We start from the raw sequence: 19,935 nt of genomic DNA, 5'->3' as shown, positions 1-19,935 counted from the left end.
GCAGATGGGGCGCCCAACATAAATGCTCTCTAATCCACAACTACATTATTATCTCTGCTTCTCTACTGGTAGACACATACAAGGCTGCTAGTTTGTAAATTCAAATGTTTGTTCAAGAAAGACAACTTAACACATCTGCCTTGTGTAGTGGATATCTGTTCTATGACCCTGAAGTGTAGCCCTAGAAATATACCAGGTAACTGCTCTACCTGCCTATGACCTTAAGACCTGAGATGCACGTATACAGCTCTCTGCTCTTCCTTGTGGGCTTGGATGTGGGACTGACTGAGACGGCCAGAACCGCGTGCCCCAGCATTCCAGAACCTGTGGCAATTCTGTTCTGTACAGTGAGTTTTTCTCCCCTAATAAATTCCTTTGCCCTTTAAGCAGACTCCGTAGATTTCTCGCTTTATCTGGTGCTCAATGTGGGGCATGAACCCACGACCCTGGGATTAAGAGTCCCATGCTCTACTGACTGCATTTCCTGTTTTCTCAGTTATTATGTTTCTTCTCAGGTCTTTGATGGAGTTGAAGACTAGATAGTTACAGTTATAATCCTCTCACATCTTAGCTAAGGACATTTCAGATACTAAAGTTAGATTTTTTAGAATAGAACAGCTATTGGAGTAATCTCTCTACCATGCCATTTACCTATGTTCTGGACATTTCTGGATTTTAGTATGTGTCTCTTGTTTGATGTTGTTCTTGCTGGTTGTATTTCTATTTTTGTTTAAGTTATTACCTTTCCCCCCTCCTGAACAATACTTGATAATCATTCCTATTGTATATAGTTTTATATTAGGTTAGAACTTTCTTATTGAGACAAAAAGGGGGAGATGTAGTGGATAGCTGTTCTATGACCCTAAAGCACAGCCCTAGACTCCATGGATTTCTTACATTAGCCTTAAGTTTGGGGAAACACTCACCAGACTCTGAAGGTACCAAAGAAATCCATTTACCTTGTGTTCACTCTAGCTCTCTGGGAAGTTAACTTAACACATCTGCCTTGAGTCGGGGGAAATTCTCACTGGAGTCCAAAGATATCAAAGGAAGGAGGACCAAAATCCATTTACTTTGTTCTCTCATTCTCTCCTCTCTCTTGCTCATCTTTTTAATTACAAAAAAAATGTATGAGTGTACACATGCTGTTATATGCATGCACCACATACATGCTTGCTGCCTGGAGGCCAAAAGAAGGCATCAGATAGACTGGAACTGGAGTTACAAACAGTTATTAGTCCCCAAGTGGATGCTTGGAACTGAACCCAGGTCCACTGTAAGAGCAGAAAGTGCTCCTAACCACTGAACCATCTCTCCAGTCTCTGAAGTTGTTCTCTTATACAATAAAGGATATCTCTACCATGGTGACCATCTTTGGTTTCAGTTTGACAATTTCACATAATATGCCACCATCTCCACCTCCCAGAATCAGTACATCTTTGCCAGAATAATCTTCTTTACCACTGCCCATGATGGCTCTGGTATACGCCAAGTCACTCTCTGCCAAATCTAGGGAGGAAACAAGAGACACAAATGATGACCCTACCCAAATATACAAACCATTTGACCTGCTGAAATCTAGCTTGCAATGGAAATTTTCCAACTTTCAAAAACTGTCCATAATGTGCAAGGTTGTTTTGTGGATTGAGTAGTTTTCACAAACTTAATGTATCTGACACATAGGATAAAAAGAACTAAGTTACTTAGACAAAAATACAATCTTGAGAATGTGCTGATATTCTGAGTAATTAAAGAAATGACACCTTTAAAGATGACAAGATATGCCATCTGGAAGCTGCTTTCAAGATAATATTATAAGACAAAATGCATCAGGGTTAGATAAAACAAGACTGGCTACTCACTATGGTGAATATCTGTGGGCTCAACACACTAGTTTGTCTCTTTAGGTTGAAATTTTTCCATAATAAAATGCAATTTTTAAACAAGCAACTGTACTTTCTAACTAACTACTCATCAAAGAAAAATCTATTTCAAGACGAAGTTTACACAAAAATCCAGACAACCCATAAGTTCATACAATGTAAGTAAATCATAAAAGAGAGCAGTGTCAGAATTAAGTTCAGATGAATCCAAGACAATGGCATTTGTCAGGAAAGCAGTGGCTGCCAACACATCACCACCTTGTTATGCAATCAGCATAGGAATGGAATACTTACTAACATCACCACTGAGGATGAGAATATTTCCAAACTGCTTTGAGTGTAGAATTTTAATGTTCTGATATGGTGAATCTTCATCATACACCACTTCATCTATGTCGTACTCAACCAGGCGCCCATCAGCAGTAGGCCAGTATCTGTCGATGGCCCCTCCTCGAACTATGGGTGGTAAACTGGAGAGAGAGAGACAGGAAGGAGCCTTTGGAGAACACTGCCTTACAAAAGGACTTGGGATGGAGAATTTACAGAAGGCCATGAGGGACAACGGAGATGGCTTAGTGGTTAAGAGAGTGTATTGCTCCTGCAGAGGACCCAAGTTTGGTTCCCAGGTAGTGGCTCACAACTGCCTGTAACTCCAGCTCCAGGGAGATCTGACACCTCTGGCCTCTGCCAGTACCTACACTCACATGTACATACCCACAATTATAAAGAAAAAAAGCCGAGCGCACGCCTTTAATCCCAGCACTCGGGAGGCAGAGCCAGGCGGATTTCTGTGAGTTCGAGGCCAGCCTGGGCTACCAAGTGAGTTCCAGGAGAGGCGCAAAGCTACACAGAGAAACCCTGTCTCGAAAAACCAAAAAAAAAAAAAATGTGGCCATGTGCTTGTAGCAGACAGACTCTTTAAAAGCGCAAAACAAATAAACAAATCCAAAGTATGGACATTTACCTATTCACAATCACAAACTCTACCAAGTAGCAACAACTGCACAAAACTATTCCTTTTTAAAAAAAGAAAAGGAAACCTTTCTGGCAGGTTTTAAATTTATTTTTCCTAATGAAAAATTGAAGGAGAAAATGGGTATGGTAGGTATCACACTTTTCAGTACATATCACCAAAGGTCTGCAAAACCACATGGGCATTACTGCAGTTACAAGTTCTGTTATCTAGTATAGATTCCATCTTCAAGAACCCTGAGTTGTCCCAATTATGTCCTTGATATCTGTCATGCTTTTGAATTAAGTTTCAAATACACTTTCCTTTCCCTGCCCTTCTTTTTTAACCCTCATTTCACTTGGAATATTATTATTATTCTGTCATTGTCTCCAAAAAGTCCAGATCAAGCATCTGGAAGTCATCCTTCATGTGGATTTAGCTGAGATCCTCTTGATTGGAGTCAGGTTGGCAAACAGCATCCAGGTTTCCCAGCAGGAATACAAGGGAGACTTGTACTTTTGTTAATGATACCAAGTGGATGTTACTGAGCTACGGTGATGTCTGCTGGACCTCTTTCCATCTGCAAATGTCCCTCTGACATTATTAGGCTGTTCTGTGGTTCTCAGAAACTGAGTACTATACCAACAGTTATTTACCAGTGGCAATGGGATTAAGAAGCTTCTCGCCTAAAGCAATTATTACTGGAGAAGTGACAAAATGACAAGCTTCTCATTCCATGCTTTTGTAAATAATCAAGTGCTTCTGATAGGGTGAATATATCAAAAACTACCAGCAGAGGACACTAAATGACAGGAAAAAAAACCAACAATGAGGTGGTACTATGTACAGCTATGCGGGCCTATAATGCTGGAACCTGCCTCACATCCCAGTTTCCTCTCACCTGCTTCCAATAGTACAGGCACAAGTGAACAAAACTTTCTCAGAAACACACACACACACACACACACACACACACACACACACACACACACACCCCTGTAAACTGCTCCAAAGCTGACAAAGTAATTTCCCACAAACTCATTTAATCCTCACAACTCCTGCTTTAACCATGTCATCTTTCTAGGGAATGAATTCATCCTTCCGAATGTTAGGCAGAGCAGAGGAATTCTTGTGTTAGGTCATGGCCTAGTTAACACAGTCCCCATCCAGGTGGTGAGCAGGACTGAAGGAAGCTTCTTCCAACCCTGGGTGGACTGAGGTGAGTAGAGCAAGTTGAGAGGGAACCTGTGGCAATAGGTAACTTTGACCAATCTCATTTAGAAAACCATTTCACATTAATAGTAATAATTATAATAATGATGATGATGATGATGGCTCCATGGATAAAGGTGCTTTCAGCCATGCCTGACAATTTGAAATTTGATCCACAGGAGCCATGTAAAAAATGAAAGGAGAGACTAACTCTGCCAAGTTGTCCCTCTGACCTTCACACCCACCCACATATGCATAAACGCACTAAATAAATAAAGATAGATAGATAGATAGATAGATAGACAGATAGATAGAAAGAAACAAAGATAAATAGTAGATAGATATTGCTTTATACTGTGTGAATATATGTCACTGTGCTTGGTTTCATAAAGAAGCTGACTGGCCAATAGCTGAACAAAATAAGCTTAGTCAGGAGAGCCAGAGTAGGAGAATGCTAGGAAGAAGTCTGGAGTTGCCAGCCAGCCACAGAGCAAGCAGGAGATGAACGTGCCATGCTAATAAAGGTACCACCACATGGCAGGGTGTAAGTAAGGAACATGGGTTAACTTTAAATGTAAGAGCTAGTTAGTAATAAGCTTGAACTACTGGTCGAACATTTATAATTAATATAAGCCTCGGTGCGTTTGAGAGTGACTGAGGGACAGAAACTTCTGCCAACAAGTTCCCACAAATGCCGAACATAAACAAAGTCAAGGATTTCAGGGGAGAAAATCCACCCTAGTTGGCAGTCAGCCAGTTCTAACCAGTACACATGTCTGCTCTCAACTGGTTCAACACTGCTTGGATTAACTTGAAACTCTCTCTTCTCTAGCTTTTTAAAGCCCAGCAAAGAAACAAAGGAGATCTCTAACAGGATATGGCAGCCATCAGCTTGATATGGAGTTCAAGGCAGCATAAAGTGTGACTCCCTGCAGTGGGCTACCAGGAGACCCCATGCAGACCCACAAAACCAACCTTTCCTGCTCAAAAGCAAACCTGGATTTGCAAGACAGCTCCATGTGTTCTTGGCTTCAAGTACACTACATATACATCGCAAGAATTTTCCCCAAACTGAAACTTTAGGTGAGCTTTATTTCCTTGTTCCTTCTCACTTGAAAACACAAGACAAGTCTTCACAGAAATCCCAAGGCTTCTTAGTCAAAATTTCTTACTCAAGAACCACTACTGAAAAGGGAATAGGAATTTCAGATAACATTACCAAGTTATCTGTTCTTAATTCCATCGCTGACGGTGTCATTTCCCAGACAGAAAAGCATAACAATCCTTTTGCTCTGATGTCTACAACAAGGTAATCCCAACTTCTCATTCTTTCCATCCTTATTTTATAAAAAGGATATTAAAAACAATGACAAACAAAAACAAGGCCCATATTTTGATATAAAAATCTAAAGCTTGTGACCAGTCTCACGTAGAAAACTCCTCCATCAACCAGAGAACCAGAGTTTTTGTAAATACCGAAGCCCAGAAACACATTCTTTTTCTAAGTGTGTGTGTGTGTGTGTGTGTGTGTGTGTGTGTGTGTGTGTGTGTGTGTGTACACGACTGGAAAGGTCAAAAGAAAACCTGCACAAGTTGGTTTTTGCACAAGTCGGTTTTCTCCTTCTACCCAATGTTCTGAGTACTGAATTCAAATTTGGCAGCAAGTGCTTTTACTCACTTAGCCAGTTCCCCAGCTTCAGAAGTACACTCTATTTACTCACACCAAGAAGCAGCGATGATAAAAACCAGAGTACATTTTGGTGTGGGCCAATTCATTTTCCCAGAGTTGGGGCATGTTCAATTCAAGGAAAATTGCCAGCAGGAAAAAGATAAAGTGCAGAAAGCAGTGTGGGTGTGGACTAGCCAAGGACTACTAAACTGAACGTGGGTGGGATTAAAAAAAAAATCTATGTCCTCAGATCTCAACCATGGGCAAGTTTCACAAGGGGATTAGTTCTTTTCAGTACTCTCAGGCATCCTATTGCTCTTCCCTACCTAACCACCTACAGGAAGCTGAAAAATGACCTAGTTATCCCACATCTGCCCTGGAGCGTTCCTATGGCCCGATCGAACTCAGCAGGTTGAGTCACTAAGAGTTTGAACATCCTACTTTTGTCAACAGGAGTTTTCCTATTCTAAAATCTGCTGTGAGATAAAGAAAACAGTATTCTATTCTGATCAGCACATCAGTGATCGGAGTAAATTCCCTCCATGTCTGTCTGTATCCGCCTTTCGGCTTTACACAGCTCCAGCTTGTTGAAATTATTCACTATCATCTTTCTGCCTCATTATAGGCTCACCCTCCCCCCCCCCACCCCCCACCCCCCCCCCCCGTCCTGTTTGTTTTTACATATTTGTCCTGTTTGGGATGGGAAGAGAGGATGGTTCGGGTCACCATACAGACAGCAGCAGGCATTTGACTTTGATCTTCTCACATCTTCTGCAGACACTAAGACCAACACTGCCATTCTGATTATTTTACCAATTAAACAAACATTAAAAGGACATTCATGAGTAGATGGACTTACCGCTTCACCCGCCCAGTACTGTCCTGACTCAGTTCTTTCATTTTTTCTTCTATTTTGTTCAAAAGCTACAATTAAAAGAAATCAGTGGGCTTAGAGTATAAACTGCACAGAACAGCTAAATTACAGAGGCGAGGCATAAGGCTATGCTGACCACAATGTGATACTGGCCTATACACATGCCCCTTATGCTTACTGGAGCTTCCTGCCCTGGCCCAAATCCACACTCCCACACTACCTCTCCCTCATGATGCTGCCCTAACCACAGTCTGAATATTCCCAAGAGGAAACTGGGAAGAAAGCTAAAGGATATAAAGCAGGTGCAAAACTGTACACGAAGGTTCTACATTCCCTCCAATAGGAAGTGAAACCCATTCCTTGCATTCAGAAGTTAAAAGGAAAGCCAACAGTTAGGTTTCCAAACCATCGGGATCAATTCTTCACGAAGGAGGCAAGTTTAAATTTCAGCTAAAGCTAACCTGAAAGTCAACACTCAAGAAGCTAAGCAGACTTTCAGAACCTTAAATCTGGGGAGATAAAATACACAACATTTTGAAAGGAGAAAGAAAAGTGAAAACCAACGCTGTCAGTTTCTTGTTTGCCTTGAACATCACTGTCGTAACTCTGAAGGTCCAGCAACACCAATCCATGGGGATAAATCCTCAAATTGGCAAAGCTACAAAAGAAAGTGTAGTTTTACTGTTAGCAATTGTTATCAGGGCACTTCAAAGAGAAGAGATGTAGGCCCAATCAAGACTAAAACAGTTCTTTTTTCCTTCAATGTCAAAGTGAATTCTCTGGCCTTTTTTTCAAATCCAATTCAGAGATGGGAGGTGGGACATGGTCACTTGTGGAAGAGTTAGGACAGAGCCAAATACTAAGCTTTTAATTTTACTTCTTGGGCTCTGATATTGATCTAAGTCTATGACTGATTCATATTATCTAAATCTATAAAATGATTCACAGGCTATGAATCTGACTTTGTGCATGTGTATGTGGGGGAGAGGATGGCCAGGAGTCCCAGGCCACCTCCCAAGCACTGAAATTACAAGCACATGCCACCCTACTTTTGTACATGGGCTCTCATGGGGAACACAATTCCTCACGAGGCAAATACTTTACCACCTGGGCTATCTCCTCATCCCCTGTAAAGCATGTGATTTTTAGTTCTGTTTTTGGTTTTCCTGAGCATGAGACCTGTCCTGGAGTATAGTTGATATACCTAATGTGACTTCATAAAAAAAAAAAAAAAAAAAAAAAAAAAAAAAAAAAAAACCTTCTCCCAGCAGGTTTTAAATAAAAGTAGTTTCTTGGCTAGCTAGGGGTAACACTTTGTGCCCACTTACCCTTCCCAGTGCTAGAATTTTGTCTGGCTTGAACTTCCTCTGGCACTTGATTTTTACCAAGGGTCCCCAGGAGGTTTTGTCAGGTTTAGTTAACCAGGAGGAGGGGAAGATTGGGAAGGGCAAACTGGGATCTCCCAACTAACCTTCAGTGTTCATAAGAGAAAGCAGTCATCCTGGCTGGGAGGCTAAGAATGGTGTATATTTTGAAAGAGTTCTTTAAATACAAAAGGGAAGAATGTGTGACAGCAACCTTTATGAGTATGTTTAATCTAAACAGGCGGTGGTGGCACACACCTTTAATTCCAACACTCGGGAGGCAGAGGCAGGTGGATCTCTGTGAGTTTGAGGCCAGCCTGGGCTACAGAAAGAGCTGTTATACAGAAAAACCCTGTCTCGAATACCCAAAATAATAATTACTATTACTATTGTTATTATAAAAACTTAATTTCCACACTGGTCTCTTTTTTTTTCAATTGGCCTCGGGGACTCACCTAAAGGTATTATGGAGTCCTGCAACATACTTCTCCCATCCTCCCACACATGCTTTCATTTTTTGTTCATTTTCCTTTCAGAAGCAATTTCTGAAAAATTCTTCCTGAGCCTGACTTGTTTCCATCCTGTGTTTTATTATGGTCTTTAGTAAAAGATAATCTCTTCTAGCAATGCTCCAGCCAGCAGCAGCAGCAGCAGCAATGCAACCAGGGCCTTGTTGGAAATGCAACAGGGGCGGAAAGGACTCTGGCCCAGATCCGCTGAAGCAGAAACTCTGAGGTGGGGGTGGGGGGGTTGTCCAAAAATCTGTTTTAACCAACTCCAGATCATTGCCTACCAAATATCACACTGTTTATTGCCAGGGGTCTTGTTCTGATGCTAGCCACACAGGAGAATCACTAGGGCTTTAAAGAAATACAGTGGTCCAGGTCCAGTGGCCTTCTGCTCTGGCAGGGAAATGCCTACGCAGGAGAATTTTATGAAAGCACTGAATTTTAGCCTCCTCTAAAAGATGTCAAAGGACAAAAAAAGCTTGGCTATCATCCCTAGTCCCAACTTTGCTCCCATCTAAAGTCCATGAGATTACCTTACCTGCCATTTTTGTTCGTGTAGGTTGCTAAATAGCCATGCTCCCGCCAGGCGTGCACTGACTCTGCCATCCCATGCTCCTGAAAAATGGACTGCAGGCCTTTCAGAATGGCCTCACCGTCAGCTGGAAGACAAGAAATGCGGGAAGGTGATTAGGAAAAAGACGTGCAGAAGAAAAGCTAAAGGCTAAGGTGTGGAGTTCAGTGGTAGAGCCCTTGCCTAAAAGTGGCTGAGGCCCTGGGTTCCATCCCCAGCACCACAAAACATTAAAATTAAATAAAAAATAAGAAAAGCTAATGTGACATGATTTGATGACTGAACCTTATAAAAAGTATAAACATTCCCCACTCTGCCCGGAAAGGCCAAAAAGGAACACTTGGCTACCACATCCACTAACATACTTGGAAACAGCAAAAACTGAACAATCCCAACAGAAGGAACTACTGTGTTGTGAGCATTTCCCCTCTCCACCCTGCCCCACCTCACAACTTGTCCCTCAAAAGTAGAGCTTGAAATCATGAACTGGTTGGACATGCATGGTGTGGCTCTGGAGGCTGAGACAGGAGGATTTGTCGGGAGTTCAATATCAGTCTTGCTCCAATGTGAGTTCCAGGCCAGCCTTGGCTACAGTGTGAAAGCCTGTCTCAACAACAACAACAACAACAACAACAACAAATCAGCACTCATTAACCTCCCACAAACTCATTTGGCAAAGTCAGAATCTTCAACAACATGGCAATACTTAAAAGAACAAAATTCACTTTATCCTTCTGCAATTATATCTGCAAAGCAGCCATTCCCTGATAAAGGTAAATGAAGAACCAATTCCAAGAGAAATTACTATTCCTCCTTCTGTAGACTGGCTCCTCATGGGAAAAAAAAGGAAAGGAAACAAATGGGCCTTTATTAGGAAACATCTTTGCAGATATAAATGAATTACATTTCACCAGGTAAGAGCATCTAGACTGTCTAAGTGGGCTTTAAACCCAGTAAGCGTCCTTTTAAGAGACAGAAGACACAGGGATAAAGAAGGGGCAAGTGACTTGACAGCCAAACTGAAGGAACTTAGGTCACCTCCAAGACAAAGCTTCAAATCGGACAGAAAGGAAGGCCACAAAATCATGCCATAAACCCATCCCAACAAAAGCAGCTGGGAATACAAGCAGTAGCCCAGTGACTCACTGAATTCTCTTCCTAGCAAAACCATACCTTTGGCAAACCCATTTGGCAGAAAATAATCCAGCTTGCTTTACTCTTCTGAAATTGGTTTTAGGAAATTAAAACAGTCCGAATTGTGTCCCCAGAACTACAGCATTTAAGACAACCCATCTCCCCTAAAAAGTATTTCCAGGGGTTGGAGAGGTGGTTCCATGGTTAAAAGTACTGGCTGGCTTCTTCGAGAGGACCTGAGTTTAGCTCTCAGTACCCACATGATGGCTCAAAATTATCTGTAACTACCATTCCAGGCAGGATCCAACACCCTTCTGGCTTCTGTGAGCACTGCATGCACCATGGTGCACAGACACATTGTGCTGGCACAATATCAACTTATGTCAGGTTGACACACAAACTAGAGTTACCTGAAAGGAAGGAACCTTAATTGAGAAAATGGCTCCATAAGATTTGGCTGTAAGGAGGCTGCAAAGGTGGCTCAGTGGTTAGGAGCACTGGCTGCTCTTCTTGAGGACCGGAGTTCAATTCCCAGCACCCACGGTGGCTCACAACTGTCTATATAACTCCAGTTCTGGGGGATCCAACACTCTCACACAGGCATACATGCAGGCAAAACATCAATGCACATAAAATAAAAATAAATCATTAAAAATTTTAAAAAGATTCACCTGTAAGGCCCATTTTGTGCCATCCCTGGGATGGAGGTCCTGGGTTCTATACAAAAAGTATGCTGAGCAAGCCATGTGAAGCAAGCCAGTAAGCAGCATCCCTCCATTGTCTCTGCATTAGCTCCTGCCTCCAGATTTCTACCCTGAGTCCCTGTCCTGATTTCCTTCAATGATGAACAGCAATGTGGAAGTGTAAACCAAATAACCCCTTTCCTCCCCAACTTGCTTTTTCTCATGGTGTTTTATTGCAGCGATAGAAACCGTAACTAAGACGCACATGCAGGCAAAACACCCATACACATAAAAAAATTAATAAAAAGGGGAAACATTTGATTTGAAAACTTGATCACATGAACTAAACCTGTTCAGGTTCAGTTTATTTGGCACCATAGCCTGATGGATCAGTCCACTGTGCAGGTGACAGAGCTAAGCACAGAGCAAGAAGGAAAAGAACACCCAGACCAACAGAAGCTACCCTAAATGTAGAAATCACTATGTCATTACACAGTCCTCCTTGGCTAAACAGATGTTTTCTGTTTTGAGAGTGTATAAAACAAATAATCACTCTTGGTAAATGGCCTCAAGGCTGTGTTCTTGTTGGCCTGCTACAAAACAAAACAAATGAAAATGCAGCATTATCCTGGATGTGATGTACCAGGAACCTAGCCTGGGGAGCTGGTATAAACCCAGTTACTTGGGCCAACAAAATGGGATGCCTTAGATGTAGTGCACAGTTCTTGATTGCTGGCCAGCATGGTAGCCATCCCTTTTTCTCACTGGCACAATTAGTCAAAAGGCATCATATGGACTAAAAGCAGCCCTCTGGCCAGGTTTCAAGATAAAGATCAAAGGGTAAAAAAGAAATCCAATTTGAAGTGTTACTTGTTTCCACACTATGGGCATTAACCCCCCCACCCCCAACTGAGTAAAACCAGGCAGGTCTGAATGAATATATTTCTGGCCAGCCAGTTCTTTAATTGCTCCCATGCCCAGTGTGTTGTGTGTCTCCTGGTTCCTGTGGGTGTCTGAGTGTGCCAGCCCAGCCAGGAAGGTGTCTGTAGAGGGCTATTGGGATCATTCTATTTGCTTTACTGCCCACTTTACATCACATTCATTTTCTTCCTGAGCTGGGGCCTCTCTTATTGTCTCTGCTGCTTCCAGGCCCTAAAGAGTCCAGAGGGGAGGATGGGGCTGAACAGCCTCCTGGTATCCCTTTACAAAAATCAGGGTTTAATGGAAAAACTGAAAGCAAGAGCTCTGAGCTCCAGTTCACTTAAAGTTGGGTGGTGGCTTACTTATCTTGATCTCAGGTGCTCAGTAGATATTGTACAGGTAAATGAAATCCATTTTCATTTCGCTAAATTCACAATCATTATTACTCTATCTCTACACAGTTTTGAAACCATCTAAATCAGTAGTGTTCAATCCTAAGTGCACATTATAATCACCTAGAGAATTATTAAAAATTTCAATGCCATCTGCTTGACCAATCAAATAAAAACATTAGTGTAGGACCCAGGCACCAGTATTTTTAAAAGCTTCCTGGGAATTTCCAATATGTAATAGATCTAAACCATCCTATTCAAAAGAAAAAAAAAAGAGCTGAGGGTATAGCTCTTACCATGAAGTCCTGAGTTCTAGGCCCAGTACTAAGAAATAAGGAACCTCTACCCAGCATTTTCATACTAAATACACTCAAGTTCAAAAACCTACATAACATACTCAGGGTGTGGATTTGATAAAAACATATTATTTAGCCAGGCAGTGGTGGCACACGTCTTTAATCCCAGCACTCAGGAGGCAGAGACAGGCGGATCTCTGCAAGTTCGAGGCCAGCCTGGGCTACAGAGTGAGTTCCAGGACAGGCTCCAAAGCTACACAGAGAAACCGTGTCTCGAAAAACAAAAAACAAACAAACAAAAACATATTATTTGCACATTTGAAATTCTCAAGCAACAAAAATAAAGCCTAGCCAGGCATAGTGGTAAATGCCTTTAATCCCAGGGAAACAGAGGCAGGTCAGAGCTGTTGAGACTCTGTCATTCATAGACAGACAAACAAATGAGAGAAAAAGAGAGAGACAGAGGGAGAGAGAGAAAGAAAGGAAAGAAAAGAAAGTATTTTCAAAATAAAGTCTAAACTCTACTAATTGAAGTCGTAAGTATCCCAGAAATGCTCCAGAAAATGCTCTGCAGTTATTGAAAACCTAACCTTCATGGCTGTCTAGTACACAACATGTAACTTGACCCAAGAAACTGGGTTTTGCTCTATCAGAATTCCTCAATACTCAAATTGGGGGTGAGAGTAACAATGTGTGAAGGACCAACTATTCCCTTTCAGGACTTTAAAAGCCCCAGTCATACCTATCAGATGTCAAGGATGCATGTCCCCTTGCCAAGAAAAAAAAGTGTCCAGCTGGCCCAAGTTCAAAAAACAGAAGAAAGAGTAGTAATACTTTTGAGAACTACTAGATACTCTAAACATGGTGAAATGAGAGTGAGACTGGAGTATATCCAATAAATGCCTACAAATCAGGAGAAAGTCTTAAGAAGATCCAAAGGCTAAGAGATAAATGTACTTTGAAGTAGGCATAGTAATCCAAAGTAGGCCAGAAAACTGCTGTTTGGCAGTTCTGAGAAAATTCATTACAATGGCTGGGCAAGAAGGCTGGGTTATAATATAACCTTTGAATTATTACTAAGAATCTTCCAAAAGGCTCCAAAACAGTGACCTCTCCCAGGGTAAAAATGTGTCTTTTGTCTAATGAACAATGCAATGTCTCCATTTCTAGGATGCTGCCTGATCTGTTTACTTGACAATAACTTATGATGATGTGGTCCATATATACCACCACTAGCAAAAAAGAAAAGAAAAAGAAAAGAAAGGACGATAGGAATGGAGAGGAAAGAAAAGGAATAGAGACCTAAATGTCAGGCTGGAGAAAGAGCTCAGTCAAGAAAGTGCTGCTATAAAGAATGGGGGCTTGAGTTCAATCCCCAGAACCCATGTTTAAAAATTGAAGCCAGGCATGGTGGAACATACTTATAATCCCAGTGTTGGGGAGGTAAAGGTAGAGCTAGGCAGATCCCTGGGGTTCACTAGCCAGCTAGCCTAACCTGAGCCCCAGACCACTGAGAGATTCTGTCTCAAAAAATAAGGTGGAAAGAACCTGAGGAATGACATACAAGGTTGACCTCTGGCCTTCATACATACATGCACCCTTCTCCCCCCTCACACACACACACAGGAGTGGGGGCAGGAGGCCTAACTGGCATCTCTCCCTGACTCATTTTCTACCAGGGATCCATTTACAGGACTCTCTGTGAGATCCTCCTCTTCTGACCCTCGCTCCAGATGGCTGAAGGCCAAACCTGTCTATGCTGCTGGACTCCACCTCCTGGGCAACTGTTCACACAGTTCCAATCTGAAATCACAATCCGGTTCATGATGTCTGTTCTTCTAGTTATATAGGATGATGCTCTGTAGTCTCAAAATCTAAAATGCAAATTCCTCCAAAATGGGACAGTTTTGAGTACTGACATGATGACACTCACAAGCAGATAAATCAGCATCTGACCTTAAGTAACAGGTCAGTCAAACCTCAAGTGTACTCAAAATATTGTAATACCAACTTCAGACTATATATCAGTTATATATGAAACACAAGTAAGTAAATAGCTATAGGACCATATATAAATGTATTAAACTTGTATCCCATCACCAAATCTGTAAATGTAAATATTCAAAAAAAAAACCTAAAATCATTTAACAAATACTTCTGAACTCAAGTATTTCTGGTGAGTGATATTCTACCCATTCCATTGGCCACTTCAGATGTCTCCAAAATGGTCCCTTCCTATCAACCTTTTCCTACAAACCCCCAACACAACCTCTGCCCCACCCAAATTCCCTGGCTGGGACACATCTCACTTGGAGCCCTAACTTCCTCAACCATAAAATAGACCAGCTGCTTGTGCTGCCAAAGGGTGAGTGACAGGTTAGCTGTAACAACCTCAGGAGCCCGAGGAGACATACTGACTAAAAACCCAAGATGCTGATTGATAAGACAGGAAACTTGCCGCTCCTTCAGTTATAGTCCAAGGCCCTTCTTCACCTTTAGGCCAAAATGCACCTTATCAAACTTGAGTACATTCGAGGTTGCCCTAGGGAATTTGGCAATTCTAACACATGGAGAGGAGGCACTTACTCAGCCACTTGGGACTTCGATGTGTGGCTTTACACTTTTCAAATTCAAAAACTACTCTTAGGAAAACTATGGCCATGGACACACTTGAGAAATTTCCAAAGTTGTAAAACTCCAGCTGTGTCTTGTGAACAGATGCCATCTTCCATGCAGAGGCATGGGACTCCACAGCCAACTCAGCTGGTCATCCCATGGGCAGTCTTAAGTCTCCTCTGTAAGAGGAGGGAATTGGAACCTTTTTTTTTTTTTTGTCTGCACTGTTTTTGGCTTTCACATTCACACAGCATCTGGCTTCTGAAATGGGTGGTGGTGGTGAATTTCTATTCTGGTCAAGCATATTTTTAATTATAAAGCCTGGGAATTCCACATCTCATCATTAATCTCCCACCAAACCTGCTCTCCCACAGTAGGCTCAAGCCACTTCAACTCCATGGGATGGCTAACCCTCTCACCATCACAGACTGAAAGGAGCCAGGAGACAGAAGGCCAGCCACTCCTCCAGCAACTGCAGCCTAAGCCACTCCCAGGGCCTCCTCGTGCTATTTCCAAAGCTCGGATCCTTTTACACTGAGAGACACTCTGCAGCCACCTAAAGGGGAACTACCAACACACACAAGTTCTTTCTCCTAAACCCTAGACTCACTTTAGTGAGTTTTCAGAACTAAAGAACTCAGGCTTAAGCCATGTAGTTTTCTTTACACATAAACCAACTCTGGGTTTTTTTCTTGATAGACCAATAAACCCAAAAGCCTGGGAGGAAATCAGTGATAAGGAAGTCAGAAGAAACTGGGCTGATGGCTAAGGAGTCACAAAGTTTCTTTCTGAAGCAATAAAAATGTTCTAAATCTGACTATGGTGATAGTCACAGAACTCTATGGATATTATATTGAAAACTATCATACAACCAGGGAATCATATATCAAGTTGCAAACGGAGTTTTAACTGAAGCAAAGAAACCTGGCCCCAGCAATTCTAATAGGCTAAGCTTGACCTGCAAGGTCTTATTGTTCTAGTAATCGAGGCTAAATGTAGGCTTAGGTCAATGGCTCTTCTCAGCCTTAAAGGGGCATGAGATAGGTTAGGTAGACAGACACTCCTTAGTGATTATCAGAATCAAGGAGGAGTCTGACCTAAAGGGGAAAAAAAGCCAGAGATGCCAGCTTTCATCTTGTTTTTAGTTATCTTGTGGGCCAAAGTAAAGACTCAATACCTTTAAGAAAATACAGGTTCTGGGCTGGAGAGATAACTCAGTGGTTGAAAGCACTTGCTGTTGCCGGGCGGTGGTGGTGGTGGTGGTGGTGGTGGTGGTGGTGGTGGTGGTGGTGCACGCCCTTAATCCCAGCACTCGAGAGGCAGAGGCAGGCAGATCTCTGTGAGTTCAAGTCCAGCCTGGGCTAGAGTGAGTTCTAGGAAAGGCGCAAAGCTACACAGAGAAACCCTGTCTCAAAAAAAACAAAATAAATAAATAAATAAATAAATAAATAAATAAATAAATAAATAAATAAATAAGCACTTGCTGTTGCTCTTCCAGAGGACCTGGGTTCAGTTCCCAACACCCACATCAGGCAACTCACTACCACCTATATAATTTCAGTTCCATGGGATTACTATGCCTCCTTCTTGGCCTCTTCAGGCACCCAAACACACAGTTATGCACACATACCCATAAATAAAATTAAAAACCTTTTAAAAATATAGTTTGTGGTGTCTGCTACAATGTGAATCATAACTTAATAAAGAGGTCAGAATAAACCCAAAGAAATGAGCTGAGCCTTCCTATTCCTATTTACTCAGAGATAACCAAGGCAAGACAGAGAAAGTTCCTCCAACACAAGTCCCTGCTAGGCTCAGGCACAGCTGCAAGACACCAGGTAAAGGGACCACAGAGCAGGTAGGGAGTCTCTTCCATCCGTTCTCATCATCCAACAGTAAATGTCTAAACAGCACTCTTCCAAGTTCTGGGGACAGTGTGAGGGGACCACAGGACTGTTCCTGTGCAGCTAGCTATCCTGCCGGCAAAGCTCCTGCAGACAGTCCCAGGTTACTGTTCAGTCACAGAAGACAAGTGTGGCTGCAAAATGCAAACCAGGACAATGAGGTCAGCAATTTTATGTCAGGCTTGTTTTAGATCATGTTTCTGATGTTCAGAAAGAGGAACTAACCAAGAAAAATTAACTTCAGAAAGAAAGAAGAAAGGAAAATAAAAAACCGACTGAAGTTAGATTAACAGCCATACAACGCCAACACAGAAATAACACCCAGACTCCTTCCACGCAAACACACATTCAGGCAAGCCAGATGGAAATGTTTATGAAGTACTAGCCACAACGACTATTTCTAAAAATTTACAACACACCAAGTTATAACATAATGGGAATGTGCTGCTAATTCCCCTGCCCTACTGTCCCATTTCCACTGCAACAGAAAGCAGTTAAAGAGGCATGTCTAAGGACACAATGGAGCCAGTAATAACCCTCCCATAACATACCTACCCTAGAAGGTGGGCAGATGCAGTTGTTTTGCTTTAATATTATTCCTATCAACCTGTCCTCTATAAGCCTGGTAAATAAGAGGAGCTTACGGGAAGAAAAACAAAAAAAACAAAAAACCTGGCATACAATTCTAAGCCCTCTTTGATTTGGAAACAAAATGCTAATAAAAAATGCTATCTCCTTTCCTAGTAAGACCATTTTCTTCATAAAACTGGGAGTCTTAATTCCCCCTCACAACCTATGCTCACCTAGAGAGCAAGCTGCACTCTTCCTTCTAATCTAACCTATGGGAGAATCTAACCGAGGTAGAGAAATAAAGCACAGCAGGCTGGTAATAGGGCTTAGTGAGTAAAGGTGCTTGCTGCCAAGCCAGATGAACCTGTTTGACACCTAGAACCCACATGGTAGGAGAGAACTAACTGAGGCTGGATGGCCTCTGACCTCCACATGCACACTATGGCTCAGGTACCTTGGTACGACGCTGCCTTGGAACAGGAGCCATGGCACCAGTGCACACGTACGGTACACACACACACACACACACACACACACACACACACACACACACACACAGCACGTAAACTAAAAATTTAAAATTGTTTTAATTTTTACTTTTAAATCATATCATTTTGAGATTATAATTATGCCATTTCCCTTTTTTTTCTCCCTAAGCCCTCCTATGAAAATTCCCCCTGCCCCATTGCTCTCTTTCAAATTCATGGCCTCTTTCCTTATTTATTGTTACATACATACACAGACAAACACTCCTAAATACAACATGCTCAATCTGTATGATGTTGCTGGTATATATATATTTTCAGGGCTGATCATTTGGTATTGGATAACCAATTGGTGTGCTCTTCCCTGGGGAAGACTATTTATCCTGCTCTCGGGATTCCTTAGTTCTGTATAGTTCTTTGTCTAGGGTTAAGGCCTCGGAGCTTTTTCCCATCCACATTAGCATACCTATGGGTGTCATCCTTGAAATTGTTACTTTTTACAAAGCATAGAGAGACTGGAGAGATGGCTCAGGGGGTTAAGAGGCTATTCCAGAAGTCTGGAGTTCAGTTCCTAGCAACCATGTGGCATCTAAAAGCAGTCTATAATTTCAGGTCAAGGATCCAGCGCCCTCAAATGGCTTCTGAGGGCACTGCAAATGGTGCACAGATATAAAATGAAGGAAAAACAATCATATGCATAAAATAAAAATAAATGAGTCTTTTTTAAAAAGCATAGGGACAAAGACTTGTCTTTTTTTTCTGGGGCCTTTATCTTTCCTTTTTTTTCTTAATAAAGAATTTTTTTATTCATTTTACATACCAACCACAGATCCCCCTCTCTTTCCTTCTCCCACTCCCCCCCCCAAGCCCTTCCCACCAACCCATCCTCCATTCCCTCCTTTGAAAGGGGAATCAGCAAAGCCTGATACATTCAGTTGAGGCAGATCCAAGCCCCTCCTCCTGCATCAAGGCTGTGCAAGGTGTCCCACCACAGGTAATGGGCTCCAAAAAGCCAGCTCATAAACCAGATCCTGATCCTTCTGCCAGGGGACCCCTTAAGCAGACCAAGCTACACAACTGTCTGTCTCACTTATGCAGAGGGCCTAGTCCAGTCCCATGGAGGCTCCACAGCTGTTGGTCTAAAGTTCATGCGTCCCTACTAGTTTGGTTTGGTTGTCTCTGTAGGTTTCCCCATCATGATCTTGATGCCCCTTGCTCATAGAATCCCTCTTCCCTCTCTTCGACTGGACTCCTGGAGCTTGGCCTGGTACTTACTTGCCTGTGAATCTCTGCATCTGACTAAAGCCTGCGTTTTATTTTGGGAAAAGATAAATACTGTTAATTGGTATGAGTTACTAGACCAGTGGTTCTCAGCCTTCCTAAAGCTGTGACCCTTTAATATAGTTCCTCATATTGTGGTGACTCCCAACCATAAAATTTTCATTGCTATCTCGCTGGGCAATGGTAGTGCACGCCAGGAAAAGAGCCAGGCAGATATCTGTGAGTTCAAGGCCAGCCTGGGCTACAGAGTGAGTTCCAGGACAGGCAACGAAACTACAGAGAAACCCTGTCTCGAAAACGCCCCCCCAAAAAATTCATTGCTATCTCATAACTGTAATTTTGCTGTTATGAAATGTAATGTAAACAACTAATATGAAACCCCTATGAAAGGATCATTCAACCACCAAAGGAGTTACAACCCACTGGTTGGGAACCGCTCACTTAAGGGGTTAAAGATGCTTTCGGCCATGGTTGACAACTTGAGTTGCATCCCCAGAATCCACATGGTGGGAGAATAGACTCCCAGGAGTTCTCTGTCCTTGGTACAGGTTACACATGTCAAGACACAGCACTTCCCCCACACACACCATAAAATAGATAAATGAAATAGGTTTTGGAG

The 19,935-nt window shown here is 42.2% G+C and overlaps 1 protein-coding gene across 2 annotated transcripts in view; it reads right to left on the bottom strand.

Annotated features, from left to right (window-relative positions):
• The window catches only part of Sms (spermine synthase), a 52,445-nt gene that overhangs the window by 18,623 nt on the left and 13,887 nt on the right, over nt 1-19,935 (bottom strand). For both annotated transcript variants that reach the window (XM_052730118.1, XM_052730192.1), the window contains exons 2-6: nt 9,002-9,122; nt 7,155-7,248; nt 6,576-6,640; nt 2,178-2,353; nt 1,355-1,509 (exon numbers count right to left, since the gene is read on the bottom strand). In XM_052730118.1, the coding sequence (XP_052586078.1) occupies nt 1,355-1,509; nt 2,178-2,353; nt 6,576-6,640; nt 7,155-7,248; nt 9,002-9,122 (611 nt within the window). The remainder of the gene's footprint in view (nt 1-1,354; nt 1,510-2,177; nt 2,354-6,575; nt 6,641-7,154; nt 7,249-9,001; nt 9,123-19,935) is intronic.

This window comes from Peromyscus californicus, unplaced genomic scaffold (genome assembly GCF_007827085.1).
Source record: "Peromyscus californicus insignis strain IS unplaced genomic scaffold, ASM782708v3 Scaffold_10__1_contigs__length_136768540, whole genome shotgun sequence".
Classification (NCBI taxonomy): Eukaryota; Metazoa; Chordata; class Mammalia; order Rodentia; family Cricetidae; genus Peromyscus; species Peromyscus californicus.
This window is presented reverse-complemented; position numbering and strand designations above follow the sequence as displayed.